Genomic DNA, 17,082 nt, shown 5'->3' with positions numbered 1-17,082 from the left:
AACATCAATGCCTTTCTTTATAATCAATACACAAGTATATATTTTTAAACCTGCATATTTAGTTAGTATTGCCTGCTAACATGCATTTCTTTTAAACTAGGGAAATTGTGTCACTTCTCTTGCGTTCTGTACAAGCAGAGTCAGGCTATATGCAGCAGTTTGGGCCACCTGGCTCGTTGTGAACTGTGTGAAGACCATTTCTTCCTAACAAACACCGTAATTCACTTGCCAGAATTGTACATAATTATGACATAACTTTGAAGGTTGTGCAATGTAACAGCAATATTTAGACTTAGGGATGCCACCCGTTAGATAAAATACGGAATGTTTCCGTATTTCACTGAAAGAATAAAAGTTTTGTTTTCGAAATGATAGTTTACGGATTTGACCATATTAATGACCTAAGGCTCACATTTCTATGTGTTATTGTGTTCTAATTAAGTCTATGATTTGATATTTGATAGAGCAGTCTGACTGAGCAGTGGTAGGCAGCAGCAGGCCCATAAGTGTTCCTTCAAACAGCACTTTCCTGCATTTGCCAGCAGCTCTTCGCAATGCTTCAAGCATTGAGCTGTTTATGACTTCAAGCCTATCAACTCCCGAGATAAGGCTGGTGTAACCGATGTGAAACGGCTAGCTATTAGCGTTCGGTGTGCGCGCTATTAGCGTTTCAATCGGTGACGTCACTCGCTCTGAGACCTTGAAGTAGTCGCTCGCCGCGGCTTTTGTGGAGCGATGGGTAAAGATGCGTCAAGGTTGGCTGTTGTCGATGTGTTCCTGGTTCGAGCCCAGGTAGGGGAGAGGAGAGGGATGGAAGCTATACTGTTACACTGGCAATACTATAGTGCCTATAAGAACATACAATAGTCAAAGGTATATGAAATACAAATGGTATAGAGAGAAATAGTCCTACAATAACTACAACCTAAAACTTCTTACCTGGGAATATTGAAGACTCATGTTAAAAGGAATATCAAGCTTTAATATGTTCCCTTGTTCGGAGCAAGCTTTCTTACTTTCTTCTCCAACACTGTGTTTTTGCATTATTTAAACCAAATTGAACATGTTTCATTATTTATTTGAGGCTAAATTGATTTTATTGATGTATCATATTAAGTTAAAATAAAAGTGTTCATTCAGTATTGTTGTAATTGTCATTATTACAAATAAATTAATCGGCCGATTAATCGGCATCGGACGTTTTTGGCCGCCAATAATTGGTATTGGTATCGGCGTTGAAAATTCATAATCGGTCGACCTCTAGAACTGACAGGAGGTCGTTAGACTGGGCTATTTAGCCCTAGCGCTGTCTTATTATGATGCCTTCGGTCGCTTCTCAGAATAGACCTTGAATGGCTTTTTAGTTGCTTCTAATAGTGGTTACAGGAAACAGAGCTTAACAGGCTTCTAATGAAATAGTAGTTGCAGGAAATATGAACATAAGTCATGAATGACAGCTTTAAGGGGGAGTCAGTATTACACTCTGCCCTATAAAGTAGAAGCTCTTATCTCTATCTTATCATGCATGGAAATGTCCCCAGTGCCTCTCGTAAAGCAGCTGCTCTTGTGTAGTATTTTCACACACCCACACACACACACACACACACAAATACACACTCTTTCAAACAAATTGCACAAGGGCCGTTTTGGGGAGGAAATTTACGCTTCCCATTCCCATAAGACACTGCTGTTCATTTCATAACTAAGCTAGGGCCGTGTCCCAAATGATCAAAAGTAATGCACTATATAGGGAATAGGGAGTGTGGGATTCATCTGGATTTCCACCTGCCATTTATCGTTCCCCTCTACTTGCACCCCTGTGCTTTACTATATTTTAAATTCAGCTCCTACCGTTCCCCTCTACCTGCACCCCTGTGCTTTACTATATAAAATTATTATATGAACACACTGCCATCACGTCAGTAGTCTAAGAGAGGACCTGCTCTGACATGTTACAGCATCTCAGGAATGTATACTGTAGCTAGCTAGTCCCACACTATGTGTGTGCCTGTATGCGTATGTGTGTGTATGTGTGTGTGTGTGTGTGTGTGTGTGTGTGCCTGTGTGTGTGTGTTTGCCTGTGTGTGTGTACCTGTGTGTGTGTGCCTGTGTATGTGTGTGTGTGTTTGCCTGTGTGTCTGTGCCTGTGTGTGTGTATGTGTGTTTGCCTGTGTTTCCGTGCCTGTGTGTGTGTACTATAAACTGGCTCAGCGCTGCTCAGCTCTGTGTCTGAGATGCGCGCGCACACACACACACACACACACACACAGTTCCTGCATTTGCATTATTCTGCTGGTCAGATGCTCCCCAAGTGCTGTCCCCAAGCCAAGGACAATGGAGCCAACCCCGTCTGTTTTGCCCCATAGTTGCTGTTTTGTTCCTAAACATCCAACCTGTCCTGTCACACTTAGAGTACTGCCCAGTTCTATGGTCAATCCCTGGTCCTATCACACTTAGAGTACTGTCCAGTTATATGGTCAATCCCTGGTCCTATCACACTTAGAGTACTGTCCAGTTATATGGTCAATTCCTGGTCCTATCACACTTAGAGTACTGTCCAGTTATATGGTCAATCCCTGGTCCTATCACACTTAGAGTACTGTCCAGTTATATGGTCAATCCCTGGTCCTATCACACTTAGAGTACTGTCCAGTTATATGGTCAATCCCTGGTTCTGTCACACTTAGAGTACTGCCCAGTAATATGGTCAATCCCTGGTTCTGTCACACTTAGAGTACTGTCCAGTTATATGGTCAATTCCTGGTCCTATCACACTTAGAGTACTGTCCAGTTATATGGTCAATCCCTGGTCCTATCACACTTAGAGTACTGTCCAGTTATATGGTCAATCCCTGGTTCTGTCACACTTAGAGTACTGCCCAGTTATATGGTCAATCCCTGGTTCTGTCACACTTAGAGTACTGTCCAGTTATATGGTCAATTCCTGGTCCTATCACACTTAGAGTACTGTCCAGTTATATGGTCAATCCCTGGTTCTGTCACACTTAGAGTACTGTCCAGTTATATGGTCAATCCCTGGTCCTATCACACTTAGAGTACTGTCCAGTTATATGGTCATCTGCAGCAAAGATATAAAAAGGCTCCAAATGGCTCAAAACAGGGCTGGTAGATTAGCTCTTCATTGCTCAAAACAGGGCTGCCAGATTAGCTCTTCATTGCTCAAAACAGGGCTGCCAGATTAGCTCTTCATTGCTCAAAACAGGGCTGCCAGATTAGCTCTTCATTGCTCAAAACAGGGCTGCCAGATTAGCTCTTCATTGCTCAAAACAGGGCTGTCAGATTAGCTCTTCATTGCTCTAAACAGGGCTGCCAGATTAGCTCTTCATTGCTCAAAACAGGGCTGCCAGATTAGCTCTTCATTGCTCAAAACAGGGCTGTCAGATTAGCTCTTCATTTCTCTAAACAAGGCTGCCAGATTAGCTCTTCATTGCTCAAAACAGGGCTGCCAGATTAGCTCTTCATTGCTCAAAACAGGGCTGCCAGATTAGCTCTTCATTGCTCAAAACAGGGCTGTCAGATTAGCTCTTCATTGCTCTAAACAGGGCTGTCAGATTAGCTCTTCATTGCTCTAAACAGGGCTGTCAGATTAGCTCTTCATTGCTCAAAACAGGGCTGCCAGATTAGCTCTTCATTGCTCTAAACAGGGCTGCCAGATTAGCTCTTCATTGCTCTAAACAGGGCTGTCAGATTAGCTCTTCATTGCTCTAAACAGGGCTGTCAGATTAGCTCTTCATTGCTCTAAACAGGGCTGTCAGATTAGCTCTTCATTGCTCTATCTATATGAATCTTATCCAAATGCATCACAATCTCTCATGGCTTCATGTTGAAAACAAGTTACTATCCAGCCTTCTGATTTTCTTCAGGAATGTTATTTTTAAAAATAAAAAAAACCACTGTATTTTTCAGACCAGTTAGTACATACTAGCAACACGCATAACTAACAAACCAGAAAGGCAAATTCAAGGCAGCTAAGACAACCCAAGCCAAGGACAAATCATCTTAAATCTACAGTTTAATGTAGAGCCATAGCTGAATGGAACTCTTTACCAATACATATTTCTCAGGCAAAAAGTAAATCTACCTTCAAGAAAAATAAAAGAACATCTAACGCTATAGACCATATGACTGGACAGGAAATAGAAAGAACATCTAATGCTATAGACCATATGACTGGACAGGAAATAGAAAGAACATCTAATGCTATAGACCATATGACTGGACAGGAAATAGAAAGAACATCTAATGCTATAGACCATATGACTGGACAGGAAATAGAAAGAACATCTAATGCTATAGACCATATGACTGGACAGGAAATAGAAAGAACATCTAATGCTATAGACCATATGACTGGACAGGAAATAGAAAGAACATCTAATGCTATAGACCATATGACTGGACAGGAAATAGAAAGAACATCTAATGCTATAGACCATATGACTGGACAGGAAATAGAAAGAACATCTAATGCTATAGACCATATGACTGGACAGGAAATAGAAAGAACATCTAACGCTATAGATCATATGACTGGACAGGAAATAGAAAGAACATCTAATGCTATAGACCATATGACTGGACAGGAAATAGAAAGAACATCTAATGCTATAGACCATATGACTGGACAGGAAATAGAAAGAACATCTAACGCTATAGACCATATGACTGGACAGGAAATAGAAAGAACATCTAACGCTATAGACCATATGACTGGACAGGAAATAGAAAGAACATCTAACGCTATAGACCATATGACTGGACAGGAAATAGAAAGAACATCTAATGCTATAGACCATATGACTGGACAGGAAATAGAAAGAACATCTAACGCTATAGACCATATGACTGGACAGGAAATAGAAAGAACATCTAATGCTATAGACCATATGACTGGACAGGAAATAGAAAGAACATCTAACGCTATAGACCATATGACTGGACAGGAAATAGAAAGAACATCTAATGCTATAGACCATATGACTGGACAGGAAATAGAAAGAACATCTAATGCTATAGACCATATGACTGGACAGGAAATAGAAAGAACATCTAATGCTATAGACCATATGACTGGACAGGAAATAGAAAGAACATCTAATGCTATAGACCATATGACTGGACAGGAAATAGAAAGAACATCTAATGCTATAGACCATATGACTGGACAGGAAATAGAAAGAGCATCTAATGCTATAGACCATATGACTGGACAGGAAGTAGAAAGCATCAACTGGATGTTAAATGTGTTTCCTGTCAGGTATTTTAATTGTCTGTATTGTCTACTTGTTGAATGTTTGTGAAGTCTTGATTTGTGGTTGTTTGTAATGTCAGATTAATTGGTTTTGGACCCCAGGAAGATTAGCTAGAGTTACGGCGTTAGCTAATGGGGATCCTAATACAAATTACAAATGGCTGTCTCTAGACGATGCAAGGACAATGCCTCATCATGTTTAATATGAATAATCGTCTAAATAGGCCTGGCTATTGGGCTGGTTTGTAAGTAGGTTAGGTTTGGTTAGGTTAGGTTTGTTTAGGTTTGTTTAGATTAGGTTTGGTTAGGATGGTATGGTTAGGTTAGGATAGGTTAGGCTTGGTTAGGTTTGGTTAGGTTTGTTTAAATTTGGTTAGGTTAGGTTTGGTTAGGTTAGGTTTGATTAGGTTAGGTTAGGACGGTATGGTTAGGATGGTATGGTTAGGATAGGTTAGGCTTGGTTAGGTTAGGTTAGGTTAGGTTTGGTTAGATTTGGTTAGGTTAGGTTAGGTTTGATTAGGTTTGCTTAGGTTTAGTTAGGTTAGGTTTGGTTAGGATAGGATGGTTAGGATAGGTTAGGTTTGGTTAGGTTAGGATAGGTTAGGCTTGTTTAGGTTTGGTTAGGTTAGGCTTGGTTAGGTTTGGTTAGGTTTGGTTAGGTTAGGTTAGGATAGGTTTGGTTAGGATAGGTTAGGCTTGTTTAGGCTTGGTTAGGTTTGGTTTGGTTAGGTTAGGATAGGTTTGGTTAGGATAGGTTTGGTTAGATTAGGTTTGGAGGTGTTGCTTATTGTATCCCAGGGCCTGTTTTTCCTCTACCCCTGATAGCCTCTTCCTCCACCCCTGATAGCCTCTTCCTCCACCCCCTACACACTGTCTGTGTCAGTCCGTCCGTCCGTCCGTGTCTGTCCGTCCGTGTGTGTGTGTGTCCGTCCGTCCGTGTGTGTGTGTGTGTCCGTCCGTCCGTCCGTGTGTGTCTGTGTCCGTCCGTCCGTGTCTATCCGTCCGTCCGTGTGTGTGCGTGTGTCCGTCCGTCCGTCCGTGTCTGTGTGTCCGTCCGTCCGTGTGTGTGTGTGTCTGTGTGTGTGTATAAAAATGGTCTCGGACCATGCTTAATATCACGGTGGTTGTGTCTGTGTTTTATTTTTCTCTGATCAAAAATCATTGCTAAATGGAAAAGTGTCTTTAAACTTCTCCTGCCCTTTTCACAGTGGAACCATGTAGTAGCTTCACAATGCCTGTACTTATGCTCTAAATATGTCTGTTCTTTTGTCCTCCAGGACTTACAACAGAGGGCCTGTATCGCGTGAGTGGGAACAAGACTGATCAAGACAATATTCAGAAGCAGTTTGATCAAGGTAAAACACAGCTGCAATTGTCAACTCACTATTTTACTTGCGGTCCTCTCCTCGAAATGTATTTTTTCTTTACAAGCTCTCTGTTTTCCTTATTATCTTTACAAGCTCAGTGTTTTCCTTATTATCTTTACAAGCTCTCTGTTTTCCTTATTATCTTTACAAGCTCAGTGTTTTCCTTATTATCTTTACAAGCTCAGTGTTTTCCTTATTTTCTTTACAAGCTCACTGTTTTCCTTATTATCTTTACAAGCTCAGTGTTTTCCTTATTATCTTTACAAGCTCAGTGTTTTCCTTATTATCTTTACAAGCTCTCTGTTTTCCTTATTATCTTTACAAGCTCACTGTTTTCCTTATTATCTTTAAAAGCTCACTGTTTTCCTTATTATCTTTACAAGCTCTCTGTTTTCCTTATTATCTTTACAAGCTCACTGTTTTCCTTAACTTTACAAGCTCAGTGTTTTCCTTATTATCTTTACAAGCTCAGTGTTTTCCTTATTATCTTTAAAAGCTCACTGTTTTCCTTATTATCTTTACAAGCTCAGTGTTTTCCTTATTATCTTTACAAGCTCAGTCTTTTCCTTATTATCTTTACAAGCTCAGTGTTTTCCTTATTATCTTTACAAGCTCACTGTTTTCCTTATTATCTTTACAAGCTCACTGTTTTCCTTATTATCTTTACAAGCTCAGTGTTTTCCTTATTATCTTTACAAGCTCAGTGTTTTCCTTATTATCTTTACAAGCTCTCTGTTTTCCTTATTATCTTTACAAGCTCTCTGTTTTCCTTATTATCTTTACAAGCTCTCTGTTTTCCTTATTATCTTTACAAGCTCTCTGTTTTCCTTATTATCTTTACAAGCTCAGTGTTTTCCTTATTATCTTTACAAGCTCAGTGTTTTCCTTATTTTCTTTACAAGCTCAGTGTTTTCCTTATTTTCTTTACAAGCTCACTGTTTTCCTTATTATCTTTACAAGCTCTCTGTTTTCCTTATTATCTTTACAAGCTCTCTGTTTTCCTTATTATCTTTACAAGGTCTCTGTTTTCCTTATTATCTTTACAAGCTCTCTGTTTTCCTTATTATCTTTACAAGCTCTCTGTTTTCCTTATTATCTTTACAAGCTCAGTGTTTTCCTTATTATCTTTACAAGCTCAGTGTTTTCCTTATTATCTTTACAAGCTCAGTGTTTTCCTTATTATCTTTACAAGCTCAGTGTTTTCCTTATTATCTTTACAAGCTCAGTGTTTTCCTTATTATCTTTACAAGCTCTCTGTTTTCCTTATTATCTTTACAAGCTCTCTGCTTTCCTTATTATCTTTACAAGCTCTCTGTTTTCCTTATTATCTTTACAAGCTCTCTGTTTTCCTTATTATCTTTACAAGCTCACTGTTTTCCTTATTATCTTTACAAGCTCACTGTTTTCCTTATTATCTTTACAAGCTCAGTGTTTTCCTTATTATCTTTACAAGCTCTCTGTTTTCCTTAACTTTACAAGCTCAGTGTTTTCCTTATTATCTTTACAAGCTCAGTGTTTTCCTTATTATCTTTACAAGCTCAGTGTTTTCCTTATTATCTTTAAAAGCTCACTGTTTTCCTTATTATCTTTACAAGCTCTCTGTTTCCTTATTATCTTTACAAGCTCACTTTTTTCCTTATTATCTTTACAAGCTCACTGTTTTCCTTATTATCTTTACAAGCTCAGTGTTTTCCTTATTATCTTTACAAGCTCAGTGTTTTCCTTATTATCTTTACAAGCTCTCTGTTTCCTTATCTTTACAAGCTCAGTGTTTTCCTTATTATCTTTACAAGCTCAGTGTTTCCTTATTATCTTTACAAGCTCAGTCTTTTCCTTATTATCTTTACAAGCTCAGTGTTTTCCTTATTATCTTTACAAGCTCACTGTTTTCCTTATTATCTTTACAAGCTCACTGTTTTCCTTATTATCTTTACAAGCTCAGTGTTTTCCTTATTATCTTTACAAGCTCAGTGTTTTCCTTATTATCTTTACAAGCTCTCTGTTTTCCTTATTATCTTTACAAGCTCTCTGTTTTCCTTATTATCTTTACAAGCTCAGTGTTTTCCTTATTATCTTTACAAGCTCAGTGTTTTCCTTATTTTCTTTACAAGCTCACTGTTTTCCTTATTATCTTTACAAGCTCAGTGTTTTCCTTATTATCTTTACAAGCTCAGTGTTTTCCTTATTATCTTTACAAGCTCTCTGTTTTCCTTATTATCTTTACAAGCTCTCTGTTTTCCTTATTATCTTTACAAGCTCTCTGTTTTCCTTATTATCTTTACAAGCTCACTGTTTCCTTATTATCTTTACAAGCTCTCTGTTTTCCTTATTATCTTTACAAGCTCTCTGTTTTCCTTATTATCTTTACAAGCTCACTGTTTTCCTTATTATCTTTACAAGCTCTCTGTTTTCCTTATTATCTTTACAAGCTCTCTGTTTTCCTTATTATCTTTACAAGCTCTCTGTTTTCCTTATTATCTTTACAAGCTCTCTGTTTTCCTTATTATCTTTACACGCTCACTGTTTTCCTTATTATCTTTACAAGCTCTCTGTTTTCCTTATTATCTTTACAAGCTCTCTGTTTTCCTTATTATCTTTACAAAGCTCTCTGTTTTCCTTATTATCTTTACAAGCTCTCTGTTTTCCTTATTATCTTTACAAGCTCTCTGTTTTCCTTATTATCTTTACAAGCTCACTGTTTTCCTTATTATCTTTACAAGCTCTCTGTTTTCCTTATTATCTTTACAAGCTCTCTGTTTTCCTTATTATCTTTACAAGCTCACTGTTTTCCTTATTATCTTTACAAGCTCTCTGTTTTCCTTATTATCTTTACAAGCTCTCTGTTTTCCTTATTATCTTTACAAGCTCTCTGTTTTCCTTATTATCTTTACAAGCTCTCTGTTTTCCTTATTATCTTTACACGCTCACTGTTTTCCTTATTATCTTTACAAGCTCTCTGTTTTCCTTATTATCTTTACAAGCTCTCTGTTTTCCTTATTATCTTTACAAGCTCTCTGTTTTCCTTATTATCTTTACAAGCTCAGTGTTTTCCTTATTATCTTTACAAGCTCAGTGTTTTCCTTATTATCTTTACAAGCTCAGTGTTTTCCTTATTTTCTTTACAAGCTCACTGTTTTCCTTATTATCTTTACAAGCTCAGTGTTTTCCTTATGATCTTTACAAGCTCTCTGTTTTCCTTATATCTTTACATGCTCACTGTTTTCCTTATTATCTTTACAAGCTCACTGTTTTCCTTATTATCTTTACAAGCTCACTGTTTTCCTTATTATCTTTACAAGCTCACTGTTTTCCTTATTATCTTTACAAGCTCTCTGTTTTCCTTATTATCTTTACAAGCTCTCTGTTTTCCTTATTATCTTTACAAGCTCAGTGTTTTCCTTATTATCTTTACAAGCTCAGTGTTTTCCTTATTATCTTTACAAGCTCAGTGTTTTCCTTATTATCTTTACAAGCTCAGTGTTTTCCTTATTATCTTTACAAGCTCTCTGTTTTCCTTATTATTATCTTTACAAGCTCTCTGTTTTCCTTATTATCTTTACAAGCTCTCTGTTTTCCTTATTATCTTTACAAGCTCACAGTTTTCCTTATTATCTTTACAAGCTCTCTGTTTTCCTTATTATCTTTACAAGCTCTCTGTTTTCCTTATTATCTTTACAAGCTCAGTGTTTTCCTTATGATCTTTACAAAGCTCTCTGTTTTCCTTATTATCTTTACAAGCTCACTGTTTTCCTTATTATCTTTACAAGCTCTCTGTTTTCCTTATTATCTTTACAAGCTCACTGTTTTCCTTATTATCTTTACAAGCTCACTGTTTTCCTTATTATCTTTACAAGCTCACTGTTTTCCTTATTATCTTTACAAGCTCACTGTTTTCCTTATTATCTTTACAAGCTCAGTGTTTTCCTTATGATCTTTACAAGCTCAGTGTTTTCCTTATTATCTTTACAAGCTCACTGTTTTCCTTATTATCTTTACAAGCTCTCTGTTTTCCTTATTATCTTTACAAGCTCACTGTTTTCCTTATTATCTTTACAAGTTCTCTGTTTTCCTTATTATCTTTACAAGCTCTCTGTTTTCCTTATTATCTTTACAAGCTCACTGTTTTCCTTATTATCTTTACAAGCTCACTGTTTTCCTTATTATCTTTACAAGCTCAGTGTTTTCCTTATTATCTTTACAAGCTCTCTGTCTTCCTTAACTTTACAAGCTCAGTGTTTTCCTTATTATCTTTACAAGCTCAGTGTTTTCCTTATTATCTTTACAAGCTCAGTGTTTTCCTTATTTTCTTTACAAGCTCACTGTTTTCCTTATTATCTTTACAAGCTCAGTGTTTTCCTTATGATCTTTACAAGCTCTCTGTTTCCTTATTATCTTTACAAGCTCACTGTTTTCCTTATTATCTTTACAAGCTCTCTGTTTTCCTTATTATCTTTACAAGCTCACTGTTTTCCTTATTATCTTTACAAGCTCACTGTTTTCCTTATTATCTTTACAAGCTCACTGTTTTCCTTATTATCTTTACAAGCTCACTGTTTTCCTTATTATCTTTACAAACTCTCTGATTTCCTTATTATCTTTACAAGCTCTCTGTTTTCCTTATTATCTTTACAAGCTCTCTGTTATCCTTATTATCTTTACAAGCTCAGTGTTTTCCTTATTATCTTTACAAGCTCAGTGTTTTCCTTATTATCTTTACAAGCTCAGTGTTTTCCTTATTTTCTTTACAAGCTCACTGTTTTCCTTATTATCTTTACAAGCTCAGTGTTTTCCTTATTATCTTTACAAGCTCAGTGTTTTCCTTATTATCTTTACAAGCTCTCTGTTTTCCTTATTATTATCTTTACAAGCTCTCTGTTTTCCTTATTATCTTTACAAGCTCTCTGTTTTCCTTATTATCTTTACAAGCTCACTGTTTTCCTTATTATCTTTACAAGCTCTCTGTTTTCCTTATTATCTTTACAAGCTCAGTGTTTTCCTTATGATCTTTACAAGCTCTCTGTTTTCCTTATTATCTTTACAAGCTCACTGTTTTCCTTATTATCTTTACAAGCTCTCTGTTTTCCTTATTATCTTTACAAGCTCACTGTTTTCCTTATTATCTTTACAAGCTCACTGTTTTCCTTATTATCTTTACAAGCTCACTGTTTTCCTTATTAGCTTTACAAGCTCAGTGTTTTCCTTATGATCTTTACAAGCTCAGTGTTTTCCTTATTATCTTTACAAGCTCACTGTTTTCCTTATTATCTTTATCTTTACAAGTTCTCTGTTTTCCTTATTATCTTTACAAGCTCTCTGTTTTCCTTATTATCTTTACAAGCTCACTGTTTTCCTTATTATCTTTACAAGCTCACTGTTTTCCTTATTATCTTTACAAGCTCAGTGTTTTCCTTATTATCTTTACAAGCTCTCTGTTTTCCTTAACTTTACAAAGCTCAGTGTTTTCCTTATTATCTTTACAAGCTCAGTGTTTTCCTTATTATCTTTACAAGCTCAGTGTTTTCCTTATTATCTTTACAAGCTCACTGTTTTCCTTATTATCTTACAAGCTCACTGTTTTCCTTATTATCTTTACAAGCTCTCTGTTTTCCTTATTATCTTTACAAGCTCACTGTTTTCCTTATTATCTTTACAAGCTCACTGTTTTCCTTATTATCTTTACAAGCTCACTGTTTTCCTTATTATCTTTACAAGCTCAGTGTTTTCCTTATTATCTTTACAAGCTCTCTGTTTTCCTTATCTTTACAAGCTCAGTGTTTTCCTTATTATCTTTACAAGCTCAGTGTTTTCCTTATTATCTTTACAAGCTCAGTGTTTTCCTTATTATCTTTACAAGCTCAGTGTTTTCCTTATTATCTTTACAAGCTCACTGTTTTCCTTATTATCTTTACAAGCTCAGTGTTTTCCTTATTATCTTTACAAGCTCAGTGTTTCCTTATTATCTTTACAAGCTCTCTGTTTTCCTTATTATCTTTACAAGCTCTCTGTTTTCCTTATTATCTTTACAAGCTCTCTGTTTTCCTTATTATCTTTACAAGCTCTCTGTTTTCCTTATTATCTTTACAAGCTCTCTGTTTTCCTTATTATCTTTACAAACTCTCTGTTTTCCTTATTATCTTTACAAGCTCACTGTTTTCCTTATTATCTTTACAAGCTCTCTGTTTTCCTAATTATCTTTACAAGCTCAGTGTTTTCCTTATTATCTTTAGAAGCTCTCTGTTTTCCTTATTATCTTTACAAGCTCAGTGTTTTCCTGATTATCTTTACAAGCTCAGTGTTTTCCTTATTATCTTTACAAGCTCAGTGTTTTCCTTATTTTCTTTACAAGCTCAGTGTTTTCCTTATTTTCTTTACAAGCTCACTGTTTTCCTTATGATCTTTACAAGCTCAGTGTTTTCCTTATGATCTTTACAAGCTCTCTGTTTTCCTTATTATCTTTACAAGCTCTCTGTTTTCCTTATTATCTTTACAAGCTCACTGTTTTCCTTATTATCTTTACAAGCTCAGTGTTTTCCTTATTATCTTTACAAGCTCAGTGTTTTCCTTATTATCTTTACAAGCTCTCTGTTTTCCTTATTATCTTTACAAGCTCTCTGTTTTCCTTATTATCTTTACAAGCTCACTGTTTTCCTTATTATCTTTACAAGCTCTCTGTTTTCCTTATTATCTTTACAAGCTCTCTGTTTTCCTAATTATCTTTACAAGCTCAGTGTTTTCCTTATTATCTTTACAAGCTCTCTGTTTCCTTATTATCTTTACAAGCTCACTGTTTTCCTAATTATCTTTACAAGCTCACTTTTCTTCTTTTTTGAAACTGAACAGGATCACACTGGTTCAGTAAGACGTCAGAGAGCGAAAGTGTTTGGTTGGGAAAACCAATAACCAATGACTCTTCCCAAGTACTTTTCCTCCTAACTGTTTCATTTCAGACACAAATATATCTGAATGACTGTGAATGTAAGTTTTATAACATACAGGGTATGGCTGATTGTATTAACCTGTAATGAGGGAGTTCTGGGAATGGCCTATAATATGATTTAGAAGGATGTAATCTCCTCTCAGCTGCAGAGGGATCCTCCCCTCCCTCTTGTTATACATTTACAACTTATAAATACTGGTTGCGGTGTAGTGCAGTAAATATGGTCTCTAAATACGCCCGGACCAAGTCAAAATGACTCCAATTTGCCTTATAGCTTGACTTACACAAGCAATCATTTGATGTTATTTTCTTTAGCCTGGAATTGAATTACTGCGTAAGCTCACTGGTTGTCTGTATTTCCCCGGGGGGAGCCATCGAGCTGTGTAAAGGGGCTGGGTGGAAAGATCTTCCTTCCGTCAAGTGGCCAAATGACTTCCTATCCATGAGACACTGTTTACCGAAGACACTAGCCACTGCCTTCTCTCTTTCTCACTCTCTCTCACTCTCTCACTCTCTCTTACTCTCTCACTCTCTCTCACTCTCTCTCACTCACTCTCTCACTTCTTCACCACAGGAATTTGTGGAATTAAGGTCATTTTTCTCCCTCTTTCCCTTTCTGTTCTCTGGGAGAGAGATCTACTCTGACAGCTGTCAGTTCATCTTAGGCCCTGTCCTGCTTTCACCAGCTCGTTCTCTCTCAGCCTCTTCCTCTTCTCACCACTCTTTATCTTGTTCTCTCTCCCTCTTACTCTTCCCGCTCTCCTTCTCGCTTTCCCCCCCTCTCTCCCCCTCTCTCTCCCCTCTCTCTCCCCATCTATCTCCCCCTCTCTCTACCCTCTTACTATCTCCCCTCCCTCCTCCCTCTTACACTCAACCCTCCCTCCTCCCTCTTACTCTCTCCCTCCTCCCTTTTACTCTCTCCCTCCCTCTTACTCTCTCCCCTCCCTCCTCTCTCTTACTCTCTCCCTTCCTCTGACTCTCTCCCCTCCCTCTTCCCTCTTACTCTCTCCCTCCATCCTTTTACTCTCTCCCTCCCTCTTACTTTCTCCCTCCTCCCTCTTACTATCTCCCTCCTCCCTTTTACTCTCTCCCTCCCTCTTACCTCTCCCTCTTACTCTCTCCCCTCCCTCCTCTCTTTTAACCTCTCTGCCTCTTACTCTCTCCTCTCCCTCCTCTCTTTTAACTCTCTCCCTCCCTCTTACTCTCTCCCTCCTCCCTCTTACTCTCTCCCTCCTCCCTTTTACTCTCTCCCTCCCTCTTAGCCTCTCCCTCTTACTCTCTCCCCTCCCTCCTCTCTTTTACTCTCTCTCTCTCTCTCCCTCTTACTCTCTCCTCTCCCTCCTCCCTTTTACTCTCTCCCTCCCTCTTACTCCCCCTCCCTCTTCTCTCTCTCTCTCCCTCTTACCCTCTCCCTCTTACTCTCTCCCCTCCCTCCTCCCTCTTACCCTCTCCCTCTTACTCTCTCTCTCCCTCTTACTCTCTCCCCTCCCTCCTCTCTTTTACTCTCTCTCTCCCTCTTACTCTCGCCCCTCCCTCCTCCCTCTTACTCTCTCCCTCTTACTCTATCCCCTCGCTCCTCTCTTTTACTCTCCTCTCTCCCTCTTACTCTCTCCTCTCCCTCCTCCCTTTTACTCTCTCCCTCCCTCTTACTCCCCCTCCCTCTTACTCTCTCCCCTCCCTCCTCCCTTTTACTCTCTCTCCCTCCCTCTTACTCTCTCCCTCCTTCTTACTCTCTCCCTCCCTCTTACTCTCTCCCTCCCTCTTACTCTCTCCCCTCCCTCCTCCCTTTTACTCTCTCACTCCCTCTTACTCTCCTTCCCTCTTTCTCTCTCCTTCCCTCTTACTATCTCCCCTCCCTCTTACTCTCCCTCCTCCCGTTGACTCTCCCTCTTACTATCTCCCCTCCTCCTCCCTCTTACTCTATTCCTCCCTCTTACTCTCTCCCCCCTCTCTCCCTCTTACCCTCTCCCTCTTACTCTCTCCCCCTCCATCCTCCTCATACCCTATCCCTCTTACTCTCTCCCCCTCCCTCCTCTCTTTTACTCTCTCTCTCCCTCTTACTCTCTCCCCTCCCTCCTCTCTTTACTCTCTCTCTCCCTCTTACTCTCGCCCCTCCCTCCTCCCTCTTACTCCTCCCCTCTTACTCTATCCCTCCCTCCTCTCCTCTTTTACTCTCTCCTCCCCTCTTACTCTCTCCTCTCCCTCCTCCCTCTTACTCCCCCTCCCTCTTACTCTCCTCCCCTCCCTCCTCCCTTTTACTCTCTCTCCCTCCCTCTTACTCTCTCCCTCCATTCTTACTCTCTCCCTCCCTCTTACTCCTCTCCCCTCCCTCCTCCCTTTTACACTCTCACTCCCTCTTACTCTCCTTCCCTCTTTCTCTCTCCTTCCTCTTACTATCTCCCTCCCTCTTACTCTCCCTCCCCCGTTGACTCTCCTCTTACTATCTCCCCTCCCTCCTCCCTCTTACTCCTATTCCTCCCTCTACTCTCTCCCTCCTCTCTCCCCCTCTCTCCTCTTACTCTCCTCCTCCTCCCTTTTACTCTCTCTCTCCTCTTACTCTCTCCCCTCCCTCCTCCCTTTTACTCTCTCCCCTCCTCTTACTCTCTCCCTCCCTCTTACTCTCTCCCTCTTACTATCTCCCCTCCCTCCCTCCCTCTTACTCTCTCCTCCTCTTTACTCTCTCCCCTCCCTCCTCCTCTTACTCTCTCCCTCCTCCTTTTACTCTCTCCCTCCCTCTTACTTTCTCCCTCCTCCTCTTACTCTCTCACTCCTCCCTTTTACTCTCTCCCTCCCTCTTACCCTCTTCGCTCTTACTCTCTCCCCTCCCTCCTCTCTTTTACTCTCTCTCTCCCTCTTACTCTCTCCCTCCCTCCTCTCTTTTACTCTCTCCCTCTTACTCTCTCCTCTCCCCCCTCCCTTTTACTCTCTCCCTCTCCCTCTTACTCCCTCCCTCTTACTCTCTCCCCTCGCCTCTTACTCTCTCCCCTCCCTCCTCCCTTTTACTCTCTCTCCTCCCTCTTACTCTCTCCCTCCCCCTACTCTCTCCCTCCCTCTTACTCTCTCCCCCTCTTACTCTCTCCCCCCCTCTTACTCTCTCCCCTCCCTCCTCCCTTTTACCTCTCACGCTCCCTCTTACTCTCTCCTTCCCTCTTACTATCTCCTCTCCCTCCTCCTCTTACTCTCCTCCTCCCATTGACTCTCTCCTCTTACTATCTTCCCCTCCTGCCTCCCTTTACTCTATTCCTCCCTCTTACTCTCTCCCCTCTCTCCCCTCTTACTCTCCCCCCTCTCTCCCTCTTACACTACTCCTCCTCCCTTTTACTCTCTCCCTCCCTCTTACTCACTCCTCCCTCTTACTCTCTCCCTCTTACTATCTCCCTCCCTCCTCCCTCTTACTCTCTCCCTCCTCCCTTTTTACTCTCCCTCCCTCTTACTTTCTCCCTCCTCCTCTTACTCTCTCCCTCCCCTCTTACTCTCTCCCTCCCTCTTACTCTCTCTCTCCTCTT

The 17,082-nt window shown here is 39.6% G+C and overlaps 1 protein-coding gene across 1 annotated transcript in view; it reads left to right on the top strand.

Annotated features, from left to right (window-relative positions):
• LOC109904579 (rho GTPase-activating protein 5) overlaps window positions 1–17,082 on the top strand; it is a 67,636-nt gene that overhangs the window by 38,291 nt on the left and 12,263 nt on the right. Inside the window, exon 4 of the mRNA XM_031787946.1 lies at window positions 6,550–6,627. Coding sequence (XP_031643806.1) covers window positions 6,550–6,627 — 78 coding nt within the window. The remainder of the gene's footprint in view (window positions 1–6,549; window positions 6,628–17,082) is intronic.

This window comes from Oncorhynchus kisutch, linkage group LG14 (assembly GCF_002021735.2).
Source record: "Oncorhynchus kisutch isolate 150728-3 linkage group LG14, Okis_V2, whole genome shotgun sequence".
Taxonomy (NCBI): Eukaryota; Metazoa; Chordata; class Actinopteri; order Salmoniformes; family Salmonidae; genus Oncorhynchus; species Oncorhynchus kisutch.
Note: the sequence above shows the minus strand (reverse complement) of the source record. Positions and strands in the feature narration are given on the sequence as shown.